The 16,735-nt window shown below is 46.0% G+C and overlaps 1 protein-coding gene across 1 annotated transcript in view; it reads right to left on the reverse strand.

Annotated features, from left to right (window-relative positions):
* paf1 (PAF1 homolog, Paf1/RNA polymerase II complex component) overlaps positions 1-14,521 on the reverse strand; it is a 45,730-nt gene extending 31,209 nt beyond the window's left edge. Inside the window, exons 1-3 of the mRNA XM_078533330.1 lie at positions 14,414-14,521; positions 3,434-3,463; positions 1,302-1,394 (exon numbers count right to left, since the gene is read on the reverse strand). Of these exons, the coding sequence (XP_078389456.1) occupies positions 1,302-1,394; positions 3,434-3,463; positions 14,414-14,457 (167 nt within the window). The 5' untranslated portion in view covers positions 14,458-14,521. The remainder of the gene's footprint in view (positions 1-1,301; positions 1,395-3,433; positions 3,464-14,413) is intronic.
* Positions 14,522-16,735: the final 2,214 nt, after the last annotated feature.

Below are 16,735 nucleotides of genomic sequence, written 5' to 3' on the forward strand. Positions count from 1 at the left end.
AAGTGAAAATATACATCACTGCATCTGGATGCATCCCAAAAACATGGCGCAGGTGATGGTGACTGCCATGCTCCAACCAGGCAAGCTGATGACCCAGAAGCTATAGACCAATATACTCTTGCGTACACCCTATTAACTACTGGAATGCATGATCTTACAGAGAAGCAGCTGCTCATCAAGTCAGTGATCCCCGAAACCAGGCAGGATAATAGCCTAATCATAGCATCTGCAACCAAATTTTGACCCTCACAACATTGAGGCCAGATTCCAGAAGAAATCAAAGACCAGTGCATTTTTTGTCGACCTAGCATCGGCCTGCTACACGGTCTGGACTAAAGGACCATTGCTGAAGCTCACAAGGATCGTCCTCTGCCTCAGTAGACTGCAGTAGATGGCTAGGTATCCATTTAGGTGTCCAATCCTTTGTCGTGATGCTGCACATCTCCAGGTAGTCCAGTGAACTGAGGAAAACAAAACATCTCCCCAATCATCAGAACCTCAACAACGTCCCTCAATGCTGCTTGAAGTCACACAAGCCCTTTTGGACACATGCACTTGACCTTTGACCATGTGACTTCAGTCCAGATAAAGTTTGGAAAAGCAAATGGAATTCACACAAAAAAATATCGTAAATATCTCACAAAAGACCCAGTGCAAAAAATTGGTGATTTCCATCTTCATGGGCAACCCTAAACCACATCTGTACAAATCATGGATACTGGGTGACGGAGCATGGAACATATAATGACTCAATGCCTGATACAAAGGCGGCACCACAGCAATTGTCTTCCACTACTCCTGGGACAATTATCTGGCTTAACCACCTGAATGTGAAGTTACAGACAGCGACTAGAGAATGAGAGACATTACACTTCCAAGCTTGGTGCCATCTGCAAACCTCAAAATTGTGATTTCAAGCCCAGGTTACTCAAATGATGTTTTTTCATTCTTTCATGGGATGTGGGTGTCGCTGGCAAGGCCAGCATTTGCTGCCCCATCCCTAGTTGCCCTTGGTCTGAGCGGCTTCCTTTCAGAGGGTGGTTTTTGGATGTCGTTACTTGCCCTACTCTTCTAGCTGAGAGAGCAGCTTTCTCCCGCTTATGGGCAGAGGATGCAACAAGTTCTTTGCTCTCTTCTCTGAAATGACCAAGCCTCAGTCTTCCCTCTCCCCTCCAACAGGTTGCTGCCCTGGAACTGTCCTCAGCTCCACTATAGTAAACACTGTGCAGGAAGGGAGGCATCATCAGTGAGGATAGAGAACAGTTAAACCTGCAGGCTGATTGAAACAGCCTTTGCCTTACCTGTTGGGATCGAACGGATACGTCACAAACTTTGGGTCAAAGGGAATGTCTGGCAGAGAATTGCAATACTTCACCCTGCACACAACTCCGGATCTGAAGAAAGAAAGAGAAACAGCACTCAGTCACAGAAACTTTCGCGGCTGTACCTTCCAGGCTCAGACTCCTCAGCTGTGAGCCCCCCACCTGACCACCTTCCCCCCCGATTAGACCGCCACCTCAAATCCAGCAGGCAACTTAAAAATAGCCTACAGTCGCAAAGCACGACCAACGACTGATCGAGGTGGGAGTCTGGGCTTGCAGCACAGAGAGCAAAGGGGAAACTGGACTGAAACGCTCCACCATGCCTTCATGACGCGTACCCCCAACCTCCCCCCCCACCCCAACCCTCGCCACCCAACACTACCTCACCTCCTCCCGAATCAATCAGAAACTGTAAGGGGCATGGCGATATCTGGAACATTACAAGATCTGTAAACACAGGCAGTTCCCGCATCGTGTGAACAGTGGGGGAAAAGGTAGGCTGTCTCAAGCTGCACTCAAGTCAGTAACCATTGAGTTAGCTGACAGTCTCCCTCAAAGGTTTGAGGCTCCTGGGTGTGAGAGTATGTTTACAGAGGTCTCCAGCATAGAAAGGTGCTCCAACCAGCCTCTTCTCCATATCTCTTCTCCTGACTGAGGAAGGGGTCACCGACACTGACAACACACAAGGAGCGCCAGGTTTTCAGCTTGGAGATTCGGAAAGCCATGGCTGCAGGGGAAATGATGGCCTAGTGGTAACATCACTGGACTAGTAATCCAGAGGCCCAGACTCATGCTCTGGGGACCCAGGTTCAAATCCCACCACGGCAGCTGGTGGAATTTAAATTCAATTAATAAAATCTGAAATTGAAAGCTAGTCTCAGTAATGGTGACCATGAAACTATCATCGATTGTTGTAAATAAAAAAAAAACATCTGGTTCACTAATGTCACTTAGGGAAGGAAATCTGCTATTCTTACCCAGTCTGGCCTACACGGGACAACAGACCCACTGCAATGTGGTTGACTCTTAATTGCCCTCTGACATGGGCTAGCACTCAGTTCAAGGGAAATTAGGGATGGGCAACAAATGCTGGCCTTGCCAGTGATGCCCACACCCCATGAAAGGATAAAAAAAACAAAAAAACACTACAGACCACTGCCCAGTGATCAAACAATATCAATTTCAGGCCACTGAAAGCGAGTAGAGCTATGGAGAAGAGGCTGGTTGGAGCACCTTTCTATGCTGGAGACCTCTGTAAACATACTCACCCACCCAGGAGCCTCAATCTTTTGAGGGAGACTGTCAGCTAACCCAACAGTTACTCTGAATTATTTAGAATTTGCAGCACACAAACAGGACATTTGGCCCATGCCAGTGTTTATGCTCCACACGAAGATTCTCCCACCCCCTTTTCATATCCTTCCATTCTTTTCTTCCTCTTTCCTAGCTTTCCCTTAATTTGTGCTATTTGCCTCATCCATTCCCTGCGGTAGTGAGTTCCACATTCCCATCACTCTCTGGGTATTGAAGTTTTTCCTGGATTTATTAGTGACTATCTTATATTCACGGCCCTCACTTTTGGTCTCCCCAACAAGCAGGGTGGCGAACTCTCATGGGGCAAATTAAGGGGCACTCTGGCATGGGGGTCTTTTCAGGTGGTGGTGGGCAGTGTTGGGGAGGGGTTGGTGGGGTGGGTGAGGTTAGGTGCTGCCAAAGCTATGAGAATCCTTCGGGGAGCAAGCAGAGCTGTGAGGGCGCGCAAACCCCTGCAGAGCAGGTACTGCGCATGCTGCGGGATTTAGAGGTCTGAAATATGGGAAGAACAGCATCCCAATAACATGCGACCTGGAACACGGGAAAGCAGGCTCAGTTACAGGACAAACCCATAAAACGAGGGACAGTTGGTCACCCTGCCCACGAGTGGGGACACCTACTCTACATCTACCCTATCGCACCCCTTCATAATCTCAAAGGCCTCCATCAGGTCACCCCTCAGTCTTCTCTTTTCTGGATAAAACAAGACCAAGCTGTTCAGCTTTTGTACAGAACGAGCATGCTTGGTGCTTGTGCTTCATAAGCAAAAGGCTTAGAGCCTCCATAGGATCACTTACCTCTCAGGTGCTGCTCGATGTGCGTTGGACCTGAAACAATACAAAAACAATGAGGATTCCTGTACAAGTAGAAAGCAAATCTTCAGTTTGTCAACAGTCACTGCTGCTCTGGCCCAGGAAACCACCATGCAAACAGTTATCCAGCCTTCTGCAAAGCACAATCATTCACTCAATCTCATTTAAAGTTTGTCACTCGCTCAGATGTGCCATGGTGTGAACTTCTAGTTCACCACAGATCGCGGTATTTTTCACACATGATTTCATCAGGGAGCACTAGCGTTGTCACATCCTAGCCACATCACAGAGGTTTCCGGCACAGAGGACCATTCGGCCCATCGTGCTTGTGCTATCTACTACAGCTCTCTGAAACGAATGCCACTTGCCCACTTTCCCCGAAGCCTGCCTCATATATGAAACTTTAACCAATTTTAAAAGCCGTCATGCTCTCTGTGTCTCAGACTCTCAACCTGTCCGTTCTGTAATAGGGCTCCCAGAACTGTACACAATCCCAAACTGTTGTGTAACCAATACTTTGGAGAAATTCATCATTTGTTTAATACTGAATTCTGTGCCCCAATTTATAAAACCAAACTCAGTACATTTTCTGGTTTGAGATGTAACACTAACCATGTATTAAAATATATATTCTGCTACCTTAATGAATCGGAAAATTATACAGCCAACTGCACTTGCACTTTCAGCGAGAAATTACATCTGCCCCTCCCCCCCTCACTCCTCCAAATTCACCCCAGCCGAGTGTGAAGGGCAAAAGGGGGAGGAGTTCCTGAAATCCGTACAAGAGAACCTTCTTGATCAATATGTTTTTAATCGGAGGAAGGAAGCAGAGCTGGATCTAGCCCCGAGGAGCATTTCAGTGCGAGAACATCTAGGAAACAGTGATCACAACATCATCAGGTTATGGAGAAGAACAAGGAAAGATCAGACATAAGAAGACTCAACTGGAGGAACGCTAACTTCAGAGAATTGAACATGGTTCTGGCCCAGGTAGATTGGAGATTAGCCACATCCTTCCAATTTCATTACATACCCGCTACCGCCTACCTCACTACCAACCCTACCTATATCAACCAGTTACCTCCAATCCTATGAGCTCTTATTTTGTCAACAGTTTCTTATGTAGAACAATGTTGAATTCCTCCTGAAAGTCCATATAAATTATGTCCGTAGCCACATGCTTATCTTCCACATTAGTGACATCCTCCAAAAATGTAACCAGGCTCATTCGACATGACTTGCCCTTTCCAAATTCACATTGGCTCTCTTGGATCAGCTCTTATTTGTCCACATGCTCAGGCACTCTGTCCTTAATAACAGATTCCTGTAACTTTCCCACAACAGATGTTGGACTAAATGGTCTGGAAATTTACGAGTTTAACTGGAATAATGGAGTGTCGTTGGCTACTTTACAATCCTGAATCAAGTGCATTTTGGAATAGAAGCAAGAGCAGGCCATTCAGCCCCTCGAGTCTGCTCCGCCATTCAGCTGGATCATGACTGATCATTATCTCAACACCATTTTCCCACAATATCCCCATATCCCACGATGTCATTAATGTGCGGAAATCTATTGATCTCTGTCTTGAACATACTCAATGACTGAGCTTCCACAGCCCTCTGGGGTAGAGAATTCCAAAGATTCACCACCCCCCGAGTGAAGAAATTCCTCCTTATCTCAGTCATAAATGATAACAATAACTGATAATAATAACTAATAATAATAACTAGAGCATCTACAATTACATCGCTGGAGCAGGGTAATGCTCTGGGGACCCGGGTTCGAATCCCGCCATGGCAGATGGTGGAATTTGAATTCAATAAAAAATCTGGAATTAAAAGTCTGATGATGACCATGAAACCATTTGTTGTAAAAACACATCTGGTTCACTAATGTCCTGTAGAGAAGGAAATCTGTCATCTTTAGCTGGTCTGGCATACATGTGACTCCAGACCCACAGCAATGTGGTTGACTCTGAAATGGACTACCAAGCTACTCAGTTGTATCAAACCGCTACAAAGTCAGAAAAAAGAAATGAAACCGGACGGACCACCCGGCATCGACCTAGGTACCGGAAACGACAAAAGCAATCTCAGCCCTGTCAACCCTGCGAAGTCCTCCTTACTAACAACTGGGGGCTAGTGCCAAAATTGGGAGAGCTGTCTCACAGACTAGTCAAGCAACAGGCTGACACAGTCATCCTCACAGAATCATACCTTACAGATAATGTCCCAGACACCACCATCACTATCCCTGGGTACGTACTGTCCCACCAGAACAGACCCAGCAGAGATGGCGGCACAGTGGTATACAGTCGGGAGGGAGTTGCCTGGGAGTCCTCAACATCGACTCCGGACCCCATGAAGTCTCATGGCATCAGGTCAAACATGGGCAAGGAAACCTCCTGCTGATTACCACGTACCACTCCCCCTCAGCTGATGAATCGGTGCTTTTCCATGTTGAACACCACTTGGAGGAAGCACTGAGGGTGGCAAGGGCGCAGAATGTACTCTGGGTGGGGTACTTCAATGTCCATCACCAAGAGTGGCTCAGTAGCACCGCTACTGACCGAGTCCTAAATGACACAGCTGCTAGACTGGGTCTGCGGCAGGTGACGAGGGAACCAACAAAAGGGAAAAACATACTTGACCTCACCCTCACCAACCTACCTGCCGCAGATGCATCTGTCCATGACAGTATCGGTAGGAATGACCACCACACAGTCATTGTGGAGACGAGGTCCTGCTTTCACATTGAGGATACCCTCCATCATGTTATGTGGCACTACCACTGTGATAAATGGGATAAATTTCGAACAGATCTAGCAACTCAAGATTGGGCATCCGTGAGGCTCTATGGGTCATCAGCAGCAGCAGAATTGTATACAACCACAATCTGTAGCATCATGACCCAGCATATCCCCCACTCTATCATTACCATTAAGCCAAAGGATCTACCCTGGTTCAATGAAGAGTGCAAGAGGGCATGCCAGGAGCAGCACCAGGCATACCTAAAAATGAGGTGTCAACCTGGTGAAGCTCTAACACAGAACTACTTGTGTGCCAAATAGCATAAGCAGCAAGCGATAGAGCTAAGCGATCCCACAACCAATGGATCAGGTCTAAGCTCTGCACTCCTGCCACATCCAGTCATGAATTGTGGTGGACAATTAAACAACTCACTGGAGGAGGAGGCTCCACAAATATCCCCATCCTCAATGATGGAGGAGCCCAGCACATCAGTGCAAAAGATAAGGCTGAAGCATTTGCTACAATCTTCAGCCAGAAGTGGATGATCCATCTCGGCCTCCTCCGGAGGACCCAGCATCACAGATGCCATTTTTCAGCCAATTTGATTCACTCCACATGATATCAAGAAATGGCTGAAGGCACTGGATACTGCAAAGGCTATGGACCCTGACAATATTCCAGCAACAGTACTGAAGACTTGTGCTCCAGAACTTGACACACCCCTAGCTAAGCTGTTCCAGTACAGGTACAAGACTGGCATCTACCCAGCTATGTGGAAAATTGCCCAGGTATGTCCTGTGCACAAAAAGCAGGACAAATCCAACCAGGCCAAGTACCATCCCATCAGTCTACTCTCCATCATCAGCAAAGTAATGGAAGGGGTCATCAACAGTGCTATCAAGCAGGATTTGCTTAGCAATAACCTGCTCACTGTTGCCCAGTTTGGGTCCCACCAGGGCCACTCAGCTTCTGACCTCATTATAGCCCTGGTTCAAACATGGACAAAAGAGCTGAACTCCCGAGGTGAGGTGAGATGAGAGTGACTGTCCTTGACATCAAGGCCGTATTTGTCAGAATGTGGCATCAAGGAGCCCTAGCAAAACTGGAGTCAATGGAAATCAGGGGAAAAGCTCTCCGCTGGTTGGAGTCATACCTAGTACAAAGGAAGATGGTTGTGGTTGTTGGAGGTCAGTCATCTCAGCTCCAGGACATCACTGCAGGAGTTCCTCAGGGTAGTGTCCTCGGCCCAACCATCTTCAGCTGCTTCATCAATGACCTTCCTTCCATCATAAGGTCAGAAGTGGGGATGTTCGCTGATGATTGCACAATGTTCAGCACCATTCGCGACTCCTCAGATACTGAAGCAGACCATGTCCAAATGCAGCAAGACCTGGACAACATCCAGGCTTGGGCTGATAAATGGCAAGTGACATTCGTGCCACACAAGTGCCAGGCATGACCATCTCCAACAAGAGAGAATCCAACCATCGCCCCTTGATGTTCAATGGCATTACCATCAATGAATCCCCCACTATCAACATTCTGGGGGTTGTCATTGACCAGAAACTAAATTGGACTAGCCATATAAATACTCTGGCTACAAGAGCAGGTCAGAGGCTAGGAAGCATGCGACGAGTAACCCACTTCCTGACTCTCCAAAGCTTGTCCACCATCTACAAGGCACAAGTCAGGAGTGTGATGGAATACTCCACACTTGCCTAGTTGAGTGCAGCTCCCACAACACTCAAGAAGCTTGACATCATCCAGGACAAAATAGCATGCTTGATTGGCACCACATCTACAAACATTCAATTCCTCCACCACCGACGCACAGTAGCAGCAGTGTGTACCATGTACAAGATGCATTGCAGGAATTCACCAAGGCTCCTTAGGCAGCACCTTCCAAACCCATGACCACTACCATCTAGAAGGACAAGGGCAGCATATAAATGGGAACACCACCACCTGGAAGTTCCCCTCCAAGTCACTCACCATCCTGACTTGGAAATATATTGCGGTTCCTTTACTGTTGCTGGGTCAAAATCCTGGGACTCCCTTCCGAACAGCACTGTGGCTGTATCTATACCACATGGACTGCAGCGGTTCAAGAAACCTTCTCAAGGACAATTAAGGATGGGCAATAAATGCTGGCCCAGCCAACGAAGCCCACATCCCATGAATTAATTAAAAAAAACCTACTTGGGAATAGGAACAGGATTAGGAATTGGTCATTTGGCACCTCAAGCATGCTCTGCACTTCAATAAGTTCATGAATGATATTCTACCTCAGCAACACCTTTCCCCACTAACCCATACCCTTTATTCCCTTAGTATTCAAAAATCTGTCCATCTTTGATTTAAATAGATTCAATGACTGAGCACCCACAGCTGTGATTTCCAAAGGCTCATAACCCATTCTTGGGTGAAGAAATCTCTCATCTCAGTCCGAAATGGCCGACTCCTCATTCAGAGCCTGTGGCTCTCAGTTCTAGACTTTCGTGCTGGGGTAAAGATCCTTTCAGCATCTGCTCTGTCAAGCACCCACAAGAATTTCACGTTTCAGTCAGATAACTCTCATTTTCCTAAACTCCAGGGAATATGGGCCTAGTCTACTCAATCTCTCCAAATAGGCCAGTCCCCTCATCCCAGGAATCAGTCTAGTGAACCTTGGTTGCACTTCCTCCAAATCAAGTATAGCCTTCATTAGCTAAGAAGGCCAAAACTGCACACAGCATTCCAAGTCTGGTATCACCAAGGCCCTAAACAATTGCAGTAAGGCTTCTTTACTCTTAATACTCCAATCCCTTTAATATATTAGTTCCAAAGTCTGTAATTAAGGATAGGGTGACTGAACACCTTGAAATTTTTCAGCTGATCAGGGGGAGCCAGCTTGAATTTGTATAGGGTGGGTCATGCCCAATAACCTGATTGAACTTTTTAAAGTGGTGACTAAAGTATTGGATCTGGTGGGGGGAGGTGGTGAAGTCTATCAATCTTATTTATACGGACTTCCGGAATACTATTGGCTAAAGTGGACGCTCATGGATTGAAGGCAAATTATTGACTTGGTTAGGAAATTGGTTGAGTGGCAGGAGACGGCGAGTAGGGATATCTGGCAGACACTCCCATTGGCAGGGTGTGACTAGTGGTGTTTCGCAAGCATTTGTGTTAGGGTCCAAAAACTTAAAGCTGTTGGGATAGAAACCTACATATCCAATTATATCAATGACACTTTGTAAGCATTGTGGATGGAAGTTTAACATTAAAAAGAGATATTAGTGAATTAAGTGACTGGGCAAAACTGTGGCAAATGAATTGCAAATGTGAAGCCCTGTTTCTAGCTTTTCACCAAAGAGACTTGGGAGGTCCAGGTACACAGATCATTAAAATGTCATTAACAGATACAGAAAATAATCAAAAAGGCTGACAGAGTGCTGACCTTAACGTTTCGAGGACTAGAATACAAGGGGGTAAAGGTCATGCTTCAGATATAAAAAGCCCTGGTTAGACCACACTTGGGGAACTCTTAGTAGTTCTGAGCTCTACATGTTAGGAAGGACATAATGACCTTGGAGGGAGTGCAGTGTAGATATATCAGAATGATACCTGGACACCAAGGGTTAAATTTTAAGGAGAGACAACACAAACCAAGGTGTATTCCCTGGAACTTAGAAGGTTGAGGGGTGAAATGATCAAAGTTTTCAGGATATTAAGGGGAACAGAGAGGGTAGATGGAGACCAACTATTTCCACTGATTGGGGAGTCTAGGACTGGGACCATAGTGTAGAAATGATGCCACCTTTGTTACTAACACCCCATTACATGTGTTAAGCTCTCTGTCCCTTCCTGTCCAACTCTTTTACCCAAATTATTTCTCTGCTCTCAGCCTTTACATTTCTCACTGCTTTTGAATTTACCCTGTCCTGAATCCTCCCAACCCTAATTCATTAGTTTAAAGCCTGCTTTACCACCCTAATTATTCAAGTTGCCAAGAGCATGGTCCCAGTCTGCTTGAAGTGGAGGCATTTCATTGGTACAGTTCCTTCTTTCTCCAGTACAGATGTCAGTGCCCCATGAGTCAAAACCCCTGCCTTCCACATCACTCACTCAGTCATGCATTGAGCCATTCAATCTGTTTGTCCCTAGGTCGCTTTGCACACGGCTCAGGTAACAATCCAGAGATCATTACCCATGAGGTTCTGCATTTTAATTTTGGCCCTCACACTCTCTCAGCAGAATATCATTCCTAGTTCAATCTAACTGGATCCTTCCCTCTCCCACTCCAAGTTCTTCTTCAGTCATGAAGGAGATGTCCTGAACCCTAGCAACACAACCTTCACCACTCCTACTCGCAGAAGCAGAGAACAGTATCTATCCCCCTGACTATACCGTCCCCTATCACTACAACATTCCTTTTCATTCACTCCATTTGAATGGCCCTCCTGTAACATGGTGCCAGAGTGGGAGGGGGTATCCTGGAGTGGAATCCATTGGATCCTGCAAATTCATCAATTTTTGTCTCTTTAGTTTCTCCGTTACCATTTCCTCACTTGTATTGAATCTAATTGGTTAGCCAGCTTCTTTCTTTTAATAAATATGTAGAAACCTTAAGTGTTGTCCCTGATAGCTTTGCCGATTTTTGCTCATATTTCACTTTTTTGCTTCACTTCCTTTGTATCCCTCTGCAGTTTTTATATCTCTCCCAGGCACGACTGTTTGATTTTATCCAAGTTCTTCTTGTGGTTTTATACTAACTCTCAGCTCTCTTGCTGAGCAGTGTTGTTGACTTACTCTTGCCTTTAGGAGTAAATAAAAGTCTTCTGCTGAACCAAATACTTTTGGAACACTTCCCACTGTCAATGTGTAGTTTTATCCACAAATAGTTCCAGTCTACGGTACCCAATTCCTGCTCCTTACCTCCAAAGTCAGCCTTAACTAAATTTAAAGCCTTACTTCTCCCTCTCAAATTCTATTATATTATGACCACTGTTAGTCCAGTGCTCCCTTACTGCGAGATTGTCAACTAATTCAGGCTCATTGCTCATCACTAAAGGAGGTCTTGTGACACAGATGACACGGTGGGTAGTGTCCCTGCCTCTGGGTCAGAAGCTCTGGGTTCGAGTCCCACTTCAGGACTTGACGGACAAGGAAAGTGTGTTCATAACACGGCCAAACAGGTGGAGTGTCAACTTGTAAATCCTTCCAACACAGTCCAATGACAGGTGGTAAGAGCGGGAGAGATTCCTGGTCAGCCATGTGATGAAAAGGACATTGGAGCCTCTACCATCATTGTCCTCAACTCCAGACTACAACATGCATGGAAAAGTGTATGATCCAACAGCAACTTGGACTCCCTGAGTGAACTGAAAGACACCACTACTACCCATTCGTCACTAAACCTAATATGGCCTGCTCTCATATTATTATTGTTTCGGAAAGCTGTCTGAGGTACACTCAGGAAATTCACTGACTTGGTGCTTGAGCTGTGTTGCTTCCCTCCCTCCCAATCTGTTAAAAAATTGAAATCTCCTGTTTTGCAACAACCCGCTCTGATTTCTTCATTTATGTATCTTTTATCACAGGCATCTAAAATATCAATAAATGGCTACCAAAGTCTTAACCTATTCCTCAATTCTACTGTTCTGTCTCTGCCGACTGCTTGCCCATACCGATATCCCTCCTTTCTAAAGCTGCAATATGTTCCTTAACAAAATTGTTAGCCATTGTCCTTTTCCAAATTTTCTCTTCTTTCTAAAGGCCTTCTAACCTCCAATTCTGGCTTCTTGCACATCCCCAATTTGAATTGCTTCACCACTGACAGCCATGTCTTCAACTGCCTAGGTAGTAAGCTCTGAAACTCCCTCGCTAAATCTCTTTTTCCTCCCTCTTCAACCAAGCTTTCGGCCACCCCTCTTAGCATCTCCTCGGTCTCCAATCCACATTGTATTCGATAACACTCGTGAAGTGACCTGGAATGTTCTATTGCTTTGCGAGTGCTACGTAAATGCAAGTTGTTGTTAAATATTTAACTCCCAGTCAGGTCCAGTTCGTAGCCAGGTCTCAATGATGAACACTTGTTCCATACCCTGTAAGTTGAACTTGCACTAAGGAGAAACTGCTTCCACAAGCAGAAGGGTCAGTAAGCAGAGGAGACAGTTGTAAGACAATTAGCAAAACAATCCAAGTACACCTGACTCGAAACGTCGACTCTTTTCTTCTCCACCGATGCTGCCAGACCTGCTGAGTTTTTCCAGGTAATTCTGTTTTTGTTTCCAGCATCCACAGTAGTTTTTTGTTTTTACACCTGAGGGGAATCTATTTTATGCAACTATGATGGTGGTTTTTATTTATTTACGGGGATGGAGGTATCGCTGGCTAGGCCAGGATTTATTGCCTCTCCTAATTGCCATTGAGAAGGTGGTGATGAGCTGCTTTTTTGAACCGCTTCAGTCCACGTGTTGTAAGTACACTCACGTTGCTGTTAGGGAGGGAGTTCCAGGATTTTGACTGTGACAATGAAGGAACGATGATATATTTCCAAATCAGGATAGCGAGTGGCTTGGAGGGGAACTTCCAGGTGGAGTTGTTCCAGGTGTCTGCTGCCCTTGTCCTTCTAGATGGTAGCAGTCATGGATTTGGAAGTTGCTGTCTAAGGAGCCTTGGTGAGTTTCTGCAGTGCATCTTGTAGATGGTGCACACTGCTGCCACTATGCGTTGGTGGTGGAGGGTGTGTATCTTTGTGGAAAGGGTGCCAATCAAGTGGGCTGCTTTGTCCTGCATGGTGTCAAGCTTCCTTAGTGTTGTTGGAGCTGCACTCATTCAGGCAAGTGGAGAGTATTCCATCATACTCCTGATTTGTGCCTTGTAAGATGGTGGACAGGTTTTGGGGAGTCAGGAGGTGAGTTACTTGCTACAGGATACCTAGCCTCTGGCCTGCTCTTGTAGCCACAGCATTTATATGGCTAGTCCAGTATGTTGATAGTGGGGATTCAGTGATGATAATGCCACTGAATGTTAAGGGGTAATCCTCTCTTATTGGAGATGGTCATTGCCTGGCATTTCTGTGGAATTCGCTACCTGAAAAGGGGGCGGAACCAGATTCAATAGGAACTTTCAGAAGGGAATTTAACAAGCACTTGAAGGGTAAGAATTTCAAAGCTACAGAGAAAAAGCAGGGATGTAGGACTCAGGTGTTCTGATGAAGTCATACGGACTCGTAACGTTAACTCAGTCTTCCTCTCCACAGATGCTGTCAGACCTGCTGAGTTTTTCCAGCCATTTTTGTTTTTGTTAGGGATGTAGGACTAATTGGCTACCTCTTTAAAAGTGCTTTAACAAGTATGATGGCCCATATGGCCTCTTTCTCTGCTAAATCAATTAGTTTTAGCAGTTGTTTTGTTGCTTTTTCTTTGTCCCCTTTTCTGTATCAATTCAGGGATGAGGAACTACAGTTATGTAGTCAGATTTGAGAAGTTAGATCGGTTTTCCTTGGAGAAGAAAATGTTGAGAGAGCATTACACAGGGTTCTGGGGAGAAGACTAGGTACACTGCTCAGAGAGCTGGCACAGACATGATGGGCTGAATGGCTTCCATGTGTGCTGTAATAATTCTGAGTAGAAGGGTAGGATTAATTGAATTGCTCTTTCAAGGAACTGCACAGGCTTGATGGGCCAAATGACCTCCCTATTCTGTACAGTCCTCACTAGGACCCAGTGAGTTCCCTATTGGGGATCAGTAGCTCAGGGATCTGGGTGGGTTCTGGGATCCAGTGAGTTTCTTATTGGGGGTCAGTAGCTCAGGGATCTGGGTGGGTTCTGGGATCCAGTGAGTTTCTTATTGGAGGTCAGTAGCTCAGGGAGTTGGTTGGGCACTGGGACCTAGTGAGTTTCTTATTGGGGGTCAGTATCTCAGAGATCTGGGTGGGCACTAGGACCCAGTGTGTTCCCTATTGGGGGTCAGTAGCTCAAAATGCTGGGTGGGCACGAGGACCTAGTGAATTCCCTATTGGGGTGTCAGTAAAAAATCTTGGAGGGCACTAGGACCTAGTGAATTCCCTGCCGGTTATCAGCTGCTGTTGATCGGGCTGAGCTGAAATCGAACTCGGGAAAATCGAGTTTAGGAAAAGGAATCTTCGATCGTGAAAAACAACAGCTTACATTGATATAGAAATATAAAATAGCCCTGTCCCTCACTCCCCTCCATTCCCCGGCCTACCGGTGCCCGTCGTCTCGCTGCGCATTCTGGATTGTCGGCGCCATAGTCCCGCACCGCGCGAGGGCTGTTGGGAACTAGAGGCCCTGAACTACAGCTCCCACAATACACCGCGCCGCTCCCAACCACCACTGCGGCAACCTGAGGCTGAAGGAGCAACATCCGGCACTGACCCCGCCCCTGGGGCACTGACCCCTCCCCACCTCATTGTCCCCGCCACCTCACTGACACGCCCCCTTGCTGAACTCGCTCCTTCAGTGTCCCCGCCCCAGACACTGTCCCCGCCCCCTCACTGACTCCGTTCCCCCGAGACACTATCACCGCCCGCACCTTTGACCCCGCCCCTCTTTGGCCACGCCCCCTCACTGAGCCCGCCCCTCGCTGTCCCCGCCCCCTCACACAGGTGCGCACAGGTGTGCACTGCAAAGGCCAAGCTGCTCCTGGTCAGCAAATCCAGGCTGTGCTGTGCAGCCAGACCTGACCTTGTTGACCCCAAGCATCTACAGTAAACTTTTTTTTACTCAGGTTGATTTGTTTATTTTGCAAAGATGAAGCTTCAGGTTCAGGATCTCTCTCAAGCTCTTCCTCAACACAGGACAGCAGTCATGGCCTAAAAGGAGCTGTTCTTCCCATTTCCCATAGCTGCCTTTCTGGGTGGAACTGTCTGCACCAGGTTGGGATCCCTGCCCATCACAACCCATGGTTTAGGTCGTAATTATGGTTTTATTTAGTGTGTAATGTATCTCAAAGATCTCATCTTCCGACTAGGCACTTTACAGCCTTCCGGACTGAATATTGAATTCAACGACTTTAGATCTTGAACTCCCTCCCCCCATCCCCATCCCCATTTCCGTTTCTTCCCCCTCCCTTTTGTTTTTTCCAATAATTTATATAGATTTTTCTTTTCCCACCTATTTCCATTATTTTTAAATCTATACCTGTAATGCCCTGTCAGTCTTTCCACCCCACCCCCACTAGAGCTGTACCTTGAGTGTCCTGCTATCCATTCTTAATTAGCACATTCTCTTAGATAATATCACCACCTTTAACACCTCTTTGTTCCTTTGTCTGTGACATATTTTGATTATCTGCTCCTTTCACTGCTTGCTTGTCCCTACAACCACACCCCCCCCAACTTCTCTCCCCACCCCCCCCACCTTAAACCAGCTTATATTTCACCCCTCTCCTAATTTTACTCAGTTCTGTTGAAGGGTCACGAGGACTCGAAACGTCAACTCTTTTCTCCGCCGATGCTGCCAGATCTGCTGAGTTTTTCCAGGTAATTCTGCATCCGCTGTAGTTTTTTGTTTTTATCTCTAAGAGTAATGCTTGTTAAGGAAGATCACATGATCTGTGGTAATCAATAGCAGAGTAGTGCAGGCTACCTCAATAGTAGTATAGAGTTGGAGTTGAAACCACATGTGGTTGCTGCTGAGTACCTTGTAAATAAACTTAATGTTTTCACCCATGTAGTGTCTGCAGATCAACTCTAACAATAGTACCAACTTGGCCACCACTCACAACAAACTGGTGCAAGGGTAAAACAAGTTAAACAGAAGAAATCAAGTTGAAAAGAAATCGGCACTGTACCTCTCCCCAGTGATTGGTAGAAAGTAGAAAGCTCTGTTAAAATTGAAGAAGAGATCCCTTCTCAAAATGCCACAATTCGGAAGAAATGATCCTTTTGATTCAGCCACAGATGATTGGTCTCATTACATAGGACACCTCAAGTTTTTTTTCAAGCGAATGAGATTACGGGGGAAGAGAAGAGGCGAGCAATCCTCATAAGTACATGTGGGAACAAAACCTATGGTTTGATTCGAAGTTTGACTGCACCAGTGCTCCAGATTTGAAAAATTTTTATGAATTGGTGGACCTCATGAAGGGTCATTATTAACCAAAGCCCTCAGTAATGATGTAGAGGCTCAAGTTTAATTCGGGAAATGGAGTCCCGGGTGAGACAGTTGCAAGCTATGTGGCAAATTTGAAGCAGCTAATGGAACATTGTGAGTTTGGGACGTCTCTAAACGATATGCTCAGAGATCGTTTAGTGTGTGGTGTGAATGAGGACAAGATTCAGAAAAGATTATTGTCTGAAGTGAATTTGAATTTCAAGGCGCTGGAGATAGCGCTGGCCATTGCAGTTTAAAAAAATCGAATATTATTATTGTCACAAATGGACATATAATGAGACAGTGTAAGGAAAGATTCAGGCAGGCTTGTAAAGAAAAGAAGCCCAATGAAATCTACAATGCATAAGAGCCTGAAGCAACAGATTCAGACATTCACTCGTTGTTTAATCTGAAAGTTGGGAAGACAGAACCA

The sequence above is a fragment of the Cetorhinus maximus genome, chromosome 32, assembly GCF_964194155.1.
Source record: "Cetorhinus maximus chromosome 32, sCetMax3.hap1.1, whole genome shotgun sequence".
Classification (NCBI taxonomy): Eukaryota; Metazoa; Chordata; class Chondrichthyes; order Lamniformes; family Cetorhinidae; genus Cetorhinus; species Cetorhinus maximus.